Below are 16,754 nucleotides of genomic sequence, written 5' to 3'. Positions count from 1 at the left end.
GCTGAACTTGAAGGCAAGGTCCCAGTAGTATTCAATTTTGTAACCACAGGTGCTAACGTGGGCATCACTTTGTTATCCTGTCCTTCTTGAACAGTTGAAGGTAATGAAGTTTTTACCCCACTGGGTGCCAGTTTTGCAACTACAGGTGCCAATAAGGGCATAACTTTATTACTCTGCCCTTCTGAGTCCACTGGCAGACTTGCCACTTTTAAGCCAAGTGGTGCCAGCTTGGGCATGGGCCTCCACAAAGTGTCAGCATTATTAGATTCTGGATTAGTTTTCATCTGCAAAACTGGTGGAGTCACATTAGTGGTCTCTGCCAAGGTTGTTACGGTTTTGCCATTCCCACCACTGGTTACGGACAGATTGGGAAGGGGGTCCTTCATTTCAGCACCTATTACTATCTTTAAAACATCTGCTTCAGATGAAGGCTCCCCAGAGTTCTTGTCCCCGTCAGTAAGGTCATCATCTTCCAGGTGCAGCAGGAGAGGGCTTATAGAACCACCACCTTCTGGAACTTCAGAAAGGTCCTTAAAACTGCCTCCCAAATGGCCAAACTGGAAGGAAGACCCATCTGCAGCAGCGAGATCACTGGCTGTTCCCCGACGGGCTTCCGCATCTTCATGAGAGAAATCTGAGTTTAGAGTGCTGGGCAGTTCTGACATGGCCGAAGCATCATCGTTCAACTGCTGATTGAGGAAGGCAATCTCATTGAGCAGCGAAGTGAGGGTTTCATCAGTGTCATCACTCTCCTCAATGCTGCTCAGTAACTCACTTGCATCCAGTTCTGCTTCCTCCATTGCAGACGCTACTTTCCTCAATTCCATCTCTATCCTGGAGTCTTTGATCTGCAGCTTGCGGAATGGCAATTCTTTAGATTTTAATCTTTCCCCTCCAGGATCACCATCTTTCCTCCTGGCTTGGCTTCCTACAAACTCACCAATGCAAAGTTTTTTGCTAAAGGACTCTGGAGGTTCCTTTGTACTCGATACGTTCCGGAGCTGTGGAAAGGCATCTTTATTTTCAAAGAAAACTTTTGTGGGACCTGTGGTATTTCTTCCATCTCCGCCACTGTCTCCAGGACATGGTTTGGCTTTTTCTTCTGAAAGGATGCTATCGCTCTTCCTACTTTCAGGGGATTCTACAACCAAAGATTTCTCAGAAGCCTGAGCACCTGCAGCCGTTGTTGTATTAGAATTTTTGTTTCTGGTCAGGTTTAGACTCATGCTTCCCTCAGCAGCCAGTGATGTTACGTTAACAATCTTTGGCATCATGAAAGAATCTTCACTTTCTGCAAAAGCAAACAAAGCAGCATCCATGAGGATCCATGCTAATTGCAAGGTAATTCCTAATTAAATACAATTTGCTCACTTTCAGGTCTTCCTCAAGTAAGCTGCTATTCACAATTTAAACCGCTTACAGAGTTTTGGTCAAGTGAAGCCTTAAAACACTAATAGCTTAACTTTCAACTTGTAGAAAAAGAGCAAGCTCCACACCTACTATCCCAGAACCCAGTGCCTTCCTTCAGCAGGCTGGCACAAATGCAAGCAACTGTAATTCTTACAAATCTGATGGTGATGCACAAGGAAAAAAGAGTAACAATCTTCTCCCTTGCTGTTTTTTTCACACTTTACTTTTATTTGTGTATTTTCAATACTGGTTTTGTGCAAAATACTACAGAGGCACTTCAAGGACTATGTGACTTTTTGCCTCCAAGCAGGTTCCTATTTATAGCACTCAGATTTTTCCCAGCCCCAAATCTGAAGTGAACTTTCCTTTTTCACGATGACCAAATGACTACAATGAAGTGAGTGGCTTGCTTTTAACGCAGCAGACGCAAGCAGCACACTACCGGCAGGGACCACCCCACACCTAGACCCACCGTACAGTACTCTGTCTTGAAAAACATCTCTCCAACTGGCAGGGTGTGGGAAGGGGTTGTGCCAGAGTAAGAGCCTGGATGTAATAGGCAAAGATTTTCAACAGCCCCACCACCACTTTGCACTGCAGCTTCCCCAGTAGGATGTATTACACCACAGACACATTCCAGTCCCCGCTTATTCTGATTTGACTGAGGGCAAGGAGGCTCAGCAAGGTGAAAGAAAGTTAAAAAGCTCTCATCTATAATCCCCTAGAGGCCCCTCTAAACTGTTCAAAACATTTAATAGTGATTTTCTTTGAATACCCAGACAATATTAACTATCATTCCTCCCTAGTGAGAAAACAATTTACCTTCATTTTTGCAAGGGTAATGTTCCCTGGCATGCAAGCAAAAAGATCCATAAAAAACAAAGATCCTACCTGAATGGGGCTCTGTAGCTGATACTACTGTTGAGGGCACTGGGTTTCCAGCAACAGTTGACAGCGTAATGGGAATGGTCGAGTTAGTAAGGATTCCTTTTACTTGGACAGGAACTGTTGATCCTGGCAGCTGAATCATCACAGAAGCAATACCTTATCCAAGAAAAAGGGAAGGGGGGGGTTGATGAGGAAACAAGAGCCTTTCAGATACTCCAGAGCCTTGCACTTCTAGGCAAGGCTTACACTGTAATACCACATCGAAGTGGTAAAAAATAGAAATATAGATTGGTTAGATGATTAAGAAATCTTCCCGATGTTTCCCTAATTTGGGAACAGCAAAAATTTAACAGATTTTACTTACCTGTTGATAAACTGATAGTTTGAGTCAATTATATCAAATCTCTTATCAGAGTCAGGTTCTACCTCAGTCAGTTAAGTTGTAAAAAAAACCAACCCCAAATTAATGCAAAAATTAAATAACATGTTACTTTGTAAATATCTATGCACATCTATGAACAGCATTATACTGACTTTCATTAACGTGTTCTCATATGGTCATAGTCATACCTGGCTGTGCTGTCATAGCAGTACCGACAGCTCGAGGCTTTAATTCAGCTTGCAATAGCGTGGAAGGAACAGCTGCTACCTGCCCTGGTACCAGTGGGCTCTTCAGCGTAAGCACCTGCCCCTGTGGAGTCATCACTAGGCTTGCAGCAGTTAGCGTAAGAGAGGATGAGGTGTCCTCTGTAAAAAAGAAATACATAAATCAGTAATCTGTTCTGGCACAGCACCCTTGATATTCTACGATCCAGTGTTAAGTACAGTTGTGGAAGGAACTCCAGCTAGAAGGTTTACAAGTACTAGGTTAGAAAGCTGTTACAAAAGCTACGCAAGCTCCAGGAACCTCACCTATCCAGCTAGAGCCAGGCTGTCCTATCTCTTCACGCAGTGTAACATAATCCTAACTCTCTACACGTGGCATCCTGATCAACTATCAGAGCAGTCTTGCTGAAATTACAAAGGGGACTCGTTCAGTCCAAACAAAAAAAGGAAGTTCTCTCCCCACATCCAAATTCTGATGTCAAACTTCCCCAGGACTGGACAAAAAGGAGGCTTGGGAAACCAGAATGATTGGTTGTTTATAATAAGGTCCGTTTATTATTACCAAAATAAGAAACATCACAAGATCCTTACTGAGTACTACAGCGGTACTACCATGAAAGTTTGGACTTCTGCCATTCTTTTGTTCCTTCCTACGTTTAGGGTGCAGAAGTCTCCATTAACACCGAATACTTCTCCACAAGTTTTCAGCTCAAAAAAAATTCTGAAGTGTCTGACAAATCCGTCATTTAATTCAAGAGCAAGTCTTCCACTACCTTGAGAGCTAGCTTGTTTGGGGAGGGATGTTTTAAAAACTGAATCTGTTCTAGCAACTCCTGTATTCTGGGGGTTGAGCTTCAGGTTTTGAGCCATCAGAAAAAGCAGCACCTCTGACTCTCAGGAATTACTGCAGGACTGCAGTGAAACTCCATGAGACCAAAGGGCAACTGAATAGGAATTTACTTCCCATCCTTCTGAAACTCTACAGTCATGTTCATTTGAAGACCTCAGTAGAAGCCTCAATAGTTTCATCCTTACTGAAAATAAATGGTTTCCACACCTATTGGATGAACACTTCCTGGTCCTATACTCAATTCTGCTTCAAGAAAGAAGTTTCCTGCACAGGCAGGCCAGCATTTTGCCCTCCCATGGGGCACTGCTTCAATGTCTGTCTCCCCTTTATGTGAAATGCGCATCGCTTTTAGCCCACCTGTGGCCCGGCCTCCTTTTCTGGCGAGTATCAATGGCTTGCCTCTTCTATTTGTCATAGCCATTTGGGCCAGCTCTCTGGAAGGAGCAGAAGATCCTTCTTGCTGGGTGCTAGCAGTTGAGGTTACAACAGATTCCTCTGGCTCAGCTTGTTTCTTCTTTTTTTGTGCTTTTTGTTTGGCATAAATATATTCTAGCTTCTTCAGGACAACCTCTTCTGTCTTCCCTACAGAAAAATTATCAGAGAGTCAACCTATCTTCAAACTCTCTTTCCAAAACTAAAGAGCTGAAGACAGAACTAAAAATCTTTTAAGTTGACACCATTAAACTACGGTACAATAGATAACCACAACTCCCACGAAGTAAATAGCAAACTTAAAAACAGAGGGAAGTAATTGCCTATTTATTCCAAGATTTTTTCCTTCAGAAACATCCATATGTTTTAGAATTTATCTGCAACTTTGATGAGTAGAAATCAGCTTGGACAAGCACTAGCTCTTGGTGAACAAGTACCATTTGAAAATACCCAAAGCTGTGAAAAAACCTCACATCTCTCCTAATGATAAATGTATGACTACCTTTACCTGGTACGAAATTTCTTGGACTAATGGACCTGGTTATTCAAACAACATTTAGACTCGTAGTTTACCATTGACATGAAAATTGTAACATTGAACAAACCCAAAGATTTTATAAAGAATCTGTTTTCTGCAGATGCACACAATTTAATATGATCGAATTCCTGCTTAGTATTTGTTCTAATATCGTGATCTATCTTGAATTAAGTCTATATTTAACTAACTCTCCTGCAAGAGGATTCTTTCCTCATCAGTTTTGAGGTACTTCACTAGGAATGCAAAAGATCAGAAAACCACTTTGTTGAGTTACTTGCCCAAGAAGCCTATGATACATTTCTGGATTAAGATGCGGGTTCACTAAAGCACTTTTAAAGTTTTTGGGGGTTTTGTATTGTTTGTTTTTTTTTTTTTTTTACCAAGTACCTCAAATACACATGAGCCAATTCACATAAATACACAAGATTTAAGTATCTTTAACTTCTACTTTACAGGTAGTGTCCTATTCCCAGACAGTAAGAAGATTACAAGAATAATTTAAATGTTTTGTTTGTTCGCACACATCTTGGCACTGGCTGAACACGTGTCACAGCTTTCCTCAACCTCCCAATGAGACAGAAAGACACAATAAATATGACATGCTTTTGTCTTGAAATGCCTAGATGAGTAGCAGCTCAGACTATAATGCAATTTTGTTCTATAGACACAGCTGCCTTCTTCTAGACACTACTAGCCCTAGTTCTCAGAAAAGCAGTACAAGGATAGTTATTTGCAAAGTTGACCAAAGGAGTCAGAGGTTTTGGTACTGATCAAGGACAGCTGTGTATGCTTGTGAAGCACTGAGCAGAGAAGCCATTTGAGGAAGCAACCAATGACAGAATGAAGTGACCTCCCCCCCACCCCCGAAAGCATACCCAATGCAGAGGAACCCAAGCCTGTGGCTTGCAGCACGGAGATCATTCTACACTTCCTTTAGGCATAAAGAAAAATAAAAGCAGTTCTTATCAGCATGATGAGTGTATCACTGAGTCAGAGCTTAGCAGGTCTTTGTCTGGCGTCAAGAGTCTAAATTTTATGTGAACTAATGACTCACCCAGATCCACAGAGGATTACTCTGCTCACTCCCGCACTTAAAAGCCTTTTCTTTCATTATTCCAGCTAGTTTGTAACCAAAGCCAGTCTCACCTGAAAGCGTGGATACTTTACGAATCAAACCATCCCGTTTGCGTGTCAGTAAGTTCTTCTGTCCAATTAGTTTATCTGCCTGATCAGTCAATCCTTGGATTTCTTCATAGGCCTAGAAAAATGTAAGGAAACTGATTTATAAACCAACGATGCACAAAATAAAGTAATTTTCCTTCCCAGAAACCTTTACAAAATTTATTGAGACATTTTCATCATCTTGAGAAACTAGGATTTAGAGAAAGCATGTGAAGTTCCACATAATGCCAGCTTTCCCTAAATGGAAGCTGAAAAGTGATTAACGCCTTGTTCATCCTTCCTCTGAAGTTCAGCTATTTTAACGAAAAAAACTCAGCTTTTATCCCACAATTTCAAGGTACAGCTGATAAGCATAATTATGTATCTACAACTTCTGTTTTGTTTCCTATCATCTACATCTTTACAATTAAGTTTTTAATGTCAACATAATACTTAATGAAATGCTATCTTCTCCTGCATTAAAAAAGTAAGTCTTCAGTGTATTTCAAAATTGCCTGATGTACTAAGTAAACCACTAAGGAATTAAGACATACCCTTCCATGCTTAAATTCACAAAGAATACAATAAGGAGAGGGCTAATCTGAAAACATGCACCTGCGTCACCAAGATTATGCTTTTAGGAATACAGATTCTTTCAGATACTGTTTTCTTCTAGAGAGTCCTGTAAAGGTGACAGTTTTCTATTCACAGTATCACTGGGACTCACTCAAAGAGTTCATACTAGCTTAATTACTCTGTGCAGGTTAAATGATTCTCCTCCTCACTTAAACTTCCAAGTACTTACTTGCTTGAGAATGTAGCATTTGGAGACCTTGGGAAGGTTGTGTAACCCCAGAGTTCTCTTCAATTTTTCAAAGAGATCTCTCATTTCATTACGGCGCCGGCGTTCATTTGCTGTGTGTGTCTGGCGGTAATGAGCAAAAGCTTCTGCCTCAGTCTTCCGCTTTCTCTTCCAGAATTTTGGTTTCTGCTGGAGAAGTAACCATATTCACCAGTTTAAATAAAAACAGAAATGTAGTGGCAAACAACATTCAAAGGCATGCCTAATTTACAAAGTTTCTACAGACACCTGAAGATTTCATGTCGTGTTATTCTGCTATTACATTTTCATGAAAGTTCAGTGTAAGAAGCACACGCAATAAGCATGAAAAGCTGACCAACGAGAAATGACCAACATAATCACATCAACCCTGAACAAAAACATCACGAGTGATCCCTTCTATGCATAAGCTTTCATTTTTTGCGATATAAGGCCACTCAGATAAAACACAGGATTACAGCAAAATCAAGCATGTTTGAGCCAAATTTTTTGTTGTTGTTTGCTTGTCACAAAAATCTACTAATGAATGAAACAATCACATCAAATACTTGAATTTTTCCCTGGAGTTAAACTAGTTTGATTTCTATTCTGTTTCATGAGTACATACCCATGGTTGGGGCTAAGAGACACTGTAGGTAAAAATGTGAAAGACGGCATTGGAACTTATCACCCCAGACATCTACCAAGAAACCAAGTGTCAAAGACAGGCTGATTTTGAATTTGCTTTCCAAAAAGGTTGACAGGCAATAAGCATAATTACTTATCTCTACAGATTTGAAGGTGTTTTTTATCTCATCATTACTCTTACAGGTTTTGTACAATTATGCGATTTATTTCATGGTGGGGTAATACTTAAAAAGTAGCATTAACACACTTTTTACATCATTTTAGGCCTGCTCCAAACCCCAGCGAATCAGTGGAAAGACTCCCCAGGTCCAGTGATACTATTTCTGAGCCTGATGGCCTTAGGAGGAATCTGAAGACTGTCTCCTGAAACCTGGCTCTTGACATCCATGTTGCTCTCATAGGCAGACTGAGCACAGTAAGCCTGCAACTGCATCTGCTCTTGCGTTGGGCATTACGTTCCTTTCAAGGATGGGCCTCACGTCGTAACTTCAAGGGCAGAGACAATATATGGAGAAGATGAGGCAGGCAGAGCATCCTGGAACCCATCTCCATCTCAGGCAAAAGCATACATACCAGTCTGCACTAACGTACAAGGCATACGCCAGGTTCACAGCCCACCCCAAAGCCCCACCCCACCAGGTAGCTCTAGACCTGACATCACGTACATCACAGATAGTTATCGTGGACAGTTACTGAAACTGGCTTCAAAGCCGCCCTAAAACACAGCATAAGCTTCAGAAGGACTGCAATTAGCTTTGGTTTGAAAGGATTCCGTTATCTTTAAGTTGCCTAAATAAATACTATTTAAACTACTGTTTTCAGAAATCCTTCGCCCAGTGCTGTGCCTATATAATCCTACATACTGTCTTCTTCGACACATAAAAACATTTCTCAGTTGTTCATTATTTTAAGTGTGCTGTAAAAATTATTTAAGCCAAGAACACAAAACCTAAGCAAATATACTAATAAATAAAAGGCAGATATTCCCCCCATACATAAAGCTGAACCTGAAACCCACTGATGCCTGTAACATCTCTTTAATGAGATTTGGACCGAGCCCCTTCCCCCCCATATACACATTCGGTTTCTTGCATTTAATCATAAATATATGGAAGGTAGGTAAATCACGTTAAGAGTTGCACTTGAGATGAAAGTTTATCTTTTAAAATGGAGGTGTGATACCAAAAGGAAAGAGGAGAGCAAACATATACCTTCATACGTTTTTCTGATAATTTTTCATCCGAAGAATTACGAGCATGGTATCTGGAAGAAAGGTAAAAAGTTTTTCCCAACGCTACTCATCTCATGCACTCTATCCTCATTAACTACATTCCAATAGCCTAGAATTGCTCATTTTTATCCCTTGAAATTAACTCTTCCTTCTATAACTACATGAAAGCAGGATACCATTGACCTTTCTCAAAAAAGTGAACACTTATCTCCAATGACATCATCATGGAAAAAAATCAGCTGTTCTGAAAACTGCAAAATTATGCCATAGTGCAAAAGACAAACTATTTCACTACATGCCAACAAGAATAAATTCAGCCTGTGACTGTTTGCTGCAGAAAGTACTTTTTTGTAATTACGTTTTGGTTCTTTTTTTAAAAACCACAGATTCAGTACAGATGGCAGAACAATCCCTCCCCCACCAAGAACAACCATCCAAAATCCTCACATTTATTACTATCCTAATATATAACAACAACTTCCTCGTATCTCAGGAGCTTCAAGAAAACAAAGAACAATGCACATTTGAAAGAATTATTTTTTACAAAACATCATATCTGTTTTTCTCTCTCACTGAAAGATCTTCACAATTTATATTAAAGTCACCATCTAAGGATAAAAGGCAAGCTGTATCTTTGAAGGAAAAAAAAATACGTAACTACCTGGGAGATATATAATATCAGCAAACAGATTTTTCAAAGTTTCTAAAAAAAAAAAATAATCTTTAAACTAAAAGAACTAAGGATGCGACATTCCCCATTCTCTTATTTGGTGCAATTGAGAAACAGCCATGACCATCTTTACATATCGCAAGTAAGCCATGTTTTTACTTTGCATTTTGTCATTATAAATGCAAGAGCAGCAACATTAACAAAAACAAACAACAAACAAAAACAGAACAACGATAACAAAAAAGCCAAACTATCCAACCATGGCAGACTATATGTAAATAAGAAAAAACTTTCTTCGCTGGGGCAATGGTCCCAAAGACAAAGCTTTCATTTACAGGATCAGGGATTAAGTCAGTGACTGCTCCTGCCTAAAAATAACAAGTCCACCAGCAAGAACAAACAAAGCTTGCAAAATCACATTTAAAACCAAGATGACCCAGCTCATATTCAGTTTGCAGGAAGGGAGGCGATTCACTCATAATTTTACATTACCGGATACATATCGCCATGAACAAATTAATTAGGGTGGGGCGGGGGGAAAGAAGGCTAAGACACCTCGAATCTACTCTTAGTTCTGACAGCCCCGTCCTCACAGACACTGGGAAGCACCAGTGCTCAGGAAGACCTGACACAAGCCTTGCTTTATCTTACCATCACATTAAACCTGGTGTTTAATGGGTTCATTCAATGCCAGCTCATCAATAAAATAGAAAACTGTAGTGCTCTCCAAGGATGCTTACTTCTGTTTGGAAGGTCGGATATTAGCAGCTGTGGCCTTCAGACGGGCAATGTTAATCTTCTCTGAAAGCTCCTCCACGGTCTCAATGTCCACCTGCTCGTCATCCTCACTGTATTCACACGCATCCTGGAACAGTTTTTGTTTTGTTTTTGAAAATGAGTATCTACTTAGCAATAGAGCTCAGGCCAAAACAGTTTCACTTCAGTCTCAGATTACATAATAACATTAAAACCATTAAAGAATCAACATCTCCAGCTACACTGGCCAACAAACAGTGCTAAGCAGGTGGCTGTCTTAACTGTCCCCTCAAGGAATTCCTTCTACTAGCAACTCCGCAAAATGAATTCTGGTAAGGGCAAAACCCATCTCTGTCATTTATGCTTTTACTATGGGTGAGATAAAAAGCTTTCAAAGGGCAGAGCCTTCCTGCCTCTATTTTCAAAGAAGATTAAACTCCCTTTACAACCTTCTAGTGGAGACTCTTGCGAACTAAGATTTTTTTGATATAAGTTGAGATAGTTATCACCTTGGTAATGGTCTCTCACACCTAAGATAGCAACAGTCAGAACATCATACAACCAGGCTTCTTTGGGTCATACAGTAAACTGCTTACATGATGAAGACTATGATATTGGCTCTTTCCAAAACGCTGCCCAATAACTATTTTAAATATTTATGATATTCTGAAAAGCACTCTTTCTCCATGCTTGCCTGGCCAGGAAAACTTGCTACAATCTGTGAAGACAGCGGCAATGCTGTAGCAACTACAAGCGTTAAATATGAATCTTGTGGCCATTTGTAGTATCAGGTGATTCCCTGCCCTGCTCCCCCAAAACAAACCTTATTCAAGCAAATTTTTGTATTAGAGTTTTTATTGAAATTTTTTATATTTTAATCTCTGGTCTGCTTACAGAATGCAGAACTCTTTCTCCTCCTTAAGTAAGAAAGTGTAATTATACTTCTATTCTGTACTCTATTTCACCCCATTCCCTGAACTAACCCAAGCTTGTCCTCCTCCTATTCTTCTCTTATGTCTCTTCTTTCTCTTTGTCTTTCTTTTCTTTCTTTTTGAGGAGCTGCAATCTCCTTCTCTGAACTGCATACTTACCTGAAATTCATGCAAACAGTTAACCACAGAAAACACTAAGTGCAGAACAGGAAAAAAAGGGCAATGTCCAATACCAGATCAGAAGTGGCCCCTAATAAATATTTTTCATGGTACTGATTATTTAAAGTTATCTGCAACTCACACTGCTGTTTTAAGAAACTCCAATTAGAAAAGAGAAAGTGTTGCACTTACTCAGCTGACCACAGATTAGGCTACATACAGCACTATAACAAAAACAAACAAAAGCAGCCTAAACTACCACACAAGCATAACTAACAAATGGTTAAGGATGCACGTTTCCAATCATCAGTCATGAAATTTACACCTGAGAAATTTGCAGCTATGTTAGTTTAAAGGGGCTCAATTTATAACCTGACAGTTAATCTTAGCCGATTATTTCCTTTTTGACAGAGAAGCGTGATCTCTAATAACCTAATGTTTGACACAGTATTTGGCTTCTTCATACTGACTAAACACAATCTTTTCTAAATCCAAAAAAGAAGAAAAGTATAACCCCGAAACACACAACTTGCAGCAGGGCTATCTAAATTTCAAAGAACAACATAAAAATTGCCACCTTATAGCAACACCACAAAGCAACCACTCTCATCATGGTGCCAGAAAAAGTTATCAGTATTTTTTAAACCTTGTGTAATACATCATCTCCCATGGAATATATGATCGAGGCTACAGAAAACTGAAAACAGAATCAGTATGAAAAATTAAGCAAGTTTGTCCTCCTTTACTGAAGGCTACACTGGGGATATTACCTTTTTAAAGAATAGCAATGTATACTTTGTAGCAATGTAGCCTTTACTAAAGTATATAGTGAGTGTATGTGCACACATATTTACAGAAAAGGGCATATATATATAAAAAAGTACGTGTGTATAGTACATATATTTTAGAGCCTACATACAGACACACACACGTATGCAATACTGCCTGTAGAATCTTCCAGTCTTTTAAGAAAAATGAAACCATGCAGCATCCTCCCCCTGTTAAACCACTCTCAAATATTCCCAAGTCTTCCATCACCTTCCATTCATGTCATGAAGGGTCCTACAAAATGTTGGTAGTATAGATTCTGTGTAGAAAGAGGTATAAACTTCTAAACTACTCACTTGCAGAGAAGCTGACACCTCTTCCTGTACTATGAAGTATCGAGATATTACTGCTGAAACAAAGAAAAGTGATTAGCTATAGCTGCTAGATCTGAACAGAAAAGCTTCCTTACTTCTACAAGCTGCTGTGCACACTCCCATGTTACCTACTATGTCTATGCCTGTAAAAAGTCATGTCTTTAGAAAAAGAAGAGTAAGGAGAGTAACCTTAGATGAGAAATTAGTAGCCTTAGAGAACAATCTCACTCGTTCTTTCAAAGATATTTTTAACATGTGCTGACTTTAAAGACACCACTCTTCTCTGCCCAGAAAAGCAGCTCTGATCTCTGGCGAGTTCTGTATTTAGTAAGGAGATAAATAAATTATTCTACTACTACTAACTTCTGGGGTTTCTTGCAGCTTTCCTGAAGCTATAAATCTGTATTATGCCACAACAGTTCTTGTTGGCACTGGCAGGAACTTAAAGAAGTGCTGTTTCTCTCTGTGCATGAAAGCCCATAAAATCCTGATTTGCTCCATCTTGTAAATATTCTCCCACAAAGCAAGACTCGTTAGCACTGGGACCAGGTGCAGCACAGAGAAAAGGAACTGTCTTTACCAAGGAAGCAATGCACCACATTGAACTTGACAGGCTGCTCAGAAGCTACATGTCACCACAGCTCCCCAAGACAGCAGGAGAACAAGAAATCAGGAGTCACCACATCCCTGGGGCCTTGGTGAGGTCTAACCAAGTACTGCTTGCAGTCTAGATCCAGAGCACATACGCAGGGGCGACTGAAATTGAGACCAAGTTAAGGCTACATTGCATTTCAGCATAGGTATTTCAACAACTTTCAAACACTGCTTGTGAACAGTACGCAGCTTTGTTTCCTATCTGTCGAGTGGCTCTATATGCTTACAGAAACTTAAGTTGTACTATATAAAATCTCACTTGGAGAATACCACTTATGCAAACAGCCAGCTTTTTTTCAAAAACTCCTCCTCATACTTGCTTTACTTGGTACAGATTTTGTCAAGATCCAGTTATTAAAACAGGAGCAACTTCTTGGATGCATTTTTTTATCAAGCCATTATGTTCTTAAGACAAGAGATGCATCCAAGTTGTCTTTAAGTCAATTCTGTAGCTTCCCCATTGAAAAGCAGAGACAGACCCACTTGCACAAGGTCACAGAAAGGTAGGAAAATCAAAAACACAACTGAAGATTTCCAAATTCTCTAAAAGTCCTTAATTGCTATGTCAGGGTTCACTGAGTGAAATAGAGGATGTACTAGAGGACCCAGAGTGCTGAAATTCCAAGAATTCCTCAGCTGAGAAGAACATAAGCTTGAATGTGTAATTAAAGTCTACTAGTTGGCAAAAGTGGAGGGACGGGAAAGTAAAAGAAAAGTTGGAAGATATCAAAATTACACCATGTTCCCAGATGCAGACCTTCTGTTGAGCTACAACAGGTGATGTAAACATGTAGCATAGCTGCTTCCACAGCTTTTTTTTAATCCTCCTCAGGGCCTGATGAGAGCATCATAAAGCCAGAGGAAAAGGAAAAAAAAATGTCTGAAAAAAATTATTCCAACAAAGATATTATTTAAATTACAGAATTACTGAATAGATACATGCCATTACGTTGAAAATATTACATGTGCAAGAGGTACAGGATTACATAGTTTTAACAGGTCACATTTTATGATAATGCAGTTATATTTCATTATACATAGGGCACTTCTTATTCTTGCCTGCTCTCCTGGGTCATCCCTAAAACCTCCTTGATGCTGGAAGCTTCCTGATATTTTCTCTAGCTTTTCCATTTTATACAGCATCATTGCTGTGATTCTACATGCAAGAGGTGCATACTGTTACTCTTCAGTGGGCAGGACTACCCTGCCTAAGCTGCATTTGGACATCATTACACTGCTACAATCCAGAGAGTGAGGGGAAAAAAACCCAACCTGGGTAATTAGCTTACTGTAGAAACACTATCATGGTAAAGCATCCAAGTCAGTCAGTCATTCCGTCTCAAACCACGACAATAAGTTACACTGGGCTAACCAGAGGGTTGACAATAATTATCCAGCTAGAGCTGTTCTCGTGGTGGAGCTTTCTACATGTTATCATACTAGAAAAACAGTGTTCAAAACCAGAGATGTGGCATTTTATTCACGAAAGACATGGAAAAAAATAGTAGTAAAAACTCTCTACTGCCCACCAAGAATTTAACATCTTTAAGGTTAAAAATCTTGAATATGGACATACATAAAACAAAAATAATACTACTTTTTTCATTCTTACATCTAACAACAAAGGGAAAAATGCTTCAGAACGGTAAATCTTTCCTCTCTACCTCTGACTTCCTAACAACAGGAAAAATATTACAATCATGAAATGGTCAGAAGTAAGTCCACTGAAATTCAGCCATAAGAACAGCGATTCCTGTGTAAGTACTGCCAGCCCATCTATAGGCTGAACACTATTCATTGCCTAGCATGACTTCTTGTCAAGGTGTAAAACTTTTAAAATGCTTGTGCAAGTCCTACCTTTCTAGCATCCACAAGTCCACTTGTGGATCCATCCACTTCCACAAGTCTGGTAGTTACAAAACTTCTAAATGCCTTTGAGCTTGTAAGAGTAAAATACCTTAAGGAATGGAGACACAAGAGGAGCAATCCCACACTACAAGAGAAGTTCCAAAGTTGCTACAGAAATGTCGGCACTTTTCCCTCTCTGCATGTCAATACCTGCTTCTAAGCACTCTCTTCTTACTTTAATCTGTCTGTTCCTGGCAGCCTACACCCCTATTGCTGGTTCCTGAAGAGCAAATTGCCTGATGGCAAAGGGCCCTCAGTGACAGTGTTGAGAAAGGAGGAGGGTAGATGACAATGGATATCATTAGACATTACCCAAGCAAATGCCTTATTTCTGAATCTGACTTCTACACTACAATGTCTGCAGATTTCACACGTGGTCTGTACCAAAAGCTCAGAACATACAAGAGATTGTTAGTACTTAGTTCATCCACAAAGTATGTCACTTGCACTTTTTATTAAAACTTACAATGTTATAACAACTCATAATAGTTCTCTATCATTTTAATGTTCAGCTCAGAAAAAGAACAATTGAAAAACATGTTTTAACAACATTTAAAATAACTCACCAGACACAGAAGCTATGTTTAGACTAGTAAGTTAAACAGGACCACGGGACTCTATCTGTAGCATTAAAATACTAGAACAACCCCTGGCAGGGTTTTGGCTTAAGCCAACAAGCACTCACGTGAACAATTCACAGACACAGTCTGTGACTTAGCACAGGCCAAGCAGTCATTCTCAACAGGAATTTTGCGTGCAGTCATCATGCCTTCGAGTTCAAGAGTTTAACATCATGTCCCAGACCATCACACTTGAATTTATTCAGACAACAGGTCTGATTAGTTTGCTTATATAGATATTCTCAGAAGGTTTTATTCATATCATCAACCCTCCTAAGCTTCTCTTGATGTAATTCAGGGTAGGAAATGCCAAAGGTCAACAATATCATCTCAGGAAGCTTCTCTCTTTTTGTTGAGTACAAGAAGAGTCTACAAGAGTCTCTCAAATACACAAAGTTAGCACAAGCTAAGAAGGCCATCTGAATGGCCATTGATATGCAAAATGAAGAACAATGAAGTCATTACTGCAGTGAGAACCATCGTGGGGAAATGTACCAAAAAAGAAACAGTAATAACTACTACAGGTAAGTAGCAATCATCCTGACTCTCACTGGAGTTTTCTGGGGTTTTTAATGGCTATTTCCTGAACAACTAAAACCAGTCCATATTTTAAACTAGTAGTGAAAGAGGTATCATTAGCATTTCCACTAAATAAAAGTATTAGTGGACATGCGTGTACACTTTGCTTCTATATTTCCACTAGCTGAATGAAACAGATAAATGTCCTCTAGTAGTCTGTTTGTATGATCTGACTTCATCAAATCTGACAAATAGTACCAGTGCAGCCTGTTTTGTAAGCACTACACTGCTACAAGAGTACATCCCAGTGAAAAACAACGGAAACTTAGATTTAAAACTGATTTCTTCATTAGGCATTGACATGCTAACTTAACTTGAAGGCAGCAGCCTAACAAAGCAAGAGCTCACCCAAATTCCAGACAGGTTTTTACAGTCCTCGAGACCTCATTCCTCAGCTTTACTGCTCTAGAACCAAAGCTAGCTTATAGTCAGGTTTGTGTAAGCTTATGGTGAAGACATATGCCCTTATATATGGCTTACCAAACCATATTAGTCAAAACCTGCATAGTAAGTTTCTTCTAAAACAAACACTTCTTATAATCCCTGATAATTATTTTTTCATTGCATCATCCTTTTGCGGGACAAAAGAAAATACATCTTCAAAACATCAACCCTGACAACAGGCTACTCTGTGGCCTAGACAGCTGTTGGCTTACCAACAGCTTCCTGTGACTACCTCGTCTGGAAAGTTTAACTGGGCATCAGGCACGAATTAACCCTGGTTCTCAAAACTTGGTCATAACTCTGCTG

The 16,754-nt window shown here is 39.6% G+C and overlaps 1 protein-coding gene across 1 annotated transcript in view; it reads right to left on the bottom strand.

The window, feature by feature from the left end:
- MGA (MGA, MAX dimerization protein) overlaps positions 1–16,754 on the bottom strand; it is a 55,789-nt gene that overhangs the window by 7,240 nt on the left and 31,795 nt on the right. Inside the window, exons 17-24 of the mRNA XM_009895727.1 lie at positions 9,995–10,119; positions 8,565–8,616; positions 6,691–6,876; positions 5,871–5,982; positions 4,112–4,336; positions 2,869–3,045; positions 2,302–2,454; positions 3–1,291 (exon numbers count right to left, since the gene is read on the bottom strand). Coding sequence (XP_009894029.1) covers positions 3–1,291; positions 2,302–2,454; positions 2,869–3,045; positions 4,112–4,336; positions 5,871–5,982; positions 6,691–6,876; positions 8,565–8,616; positions 9,995–10,119 — 2,319 coding nt within the window. The remainder of the gene's footprint in view (positions 1–2; positions 1,292–2,301; positions 2,455–2,868; positions 3,046–4,111; positions 4,337–5,870; positions 5,983–6,690; positions 6,877–8,564; positions 8,617–9,994; positions 10,120–16,754) is intronic.

Source organism: Charadrius vociferus, unplaced genomic scaffold (genome assembly GCF_000708025.1).
Source record: "Charadrius vociferus isolate BGI_N301 unplaced genomic scaffold, ASM70802v2 scaffold111, whole genome shotgun sequence".
NCBI lineage: Eukaryota > Metazoa > Chordata > Aves > Charadriiformes > Charadriidae > Charadrius > Charadrius vociferus.
This window is presented reverse-complemented; position numbering and strand designations above follow the sequence as displayed.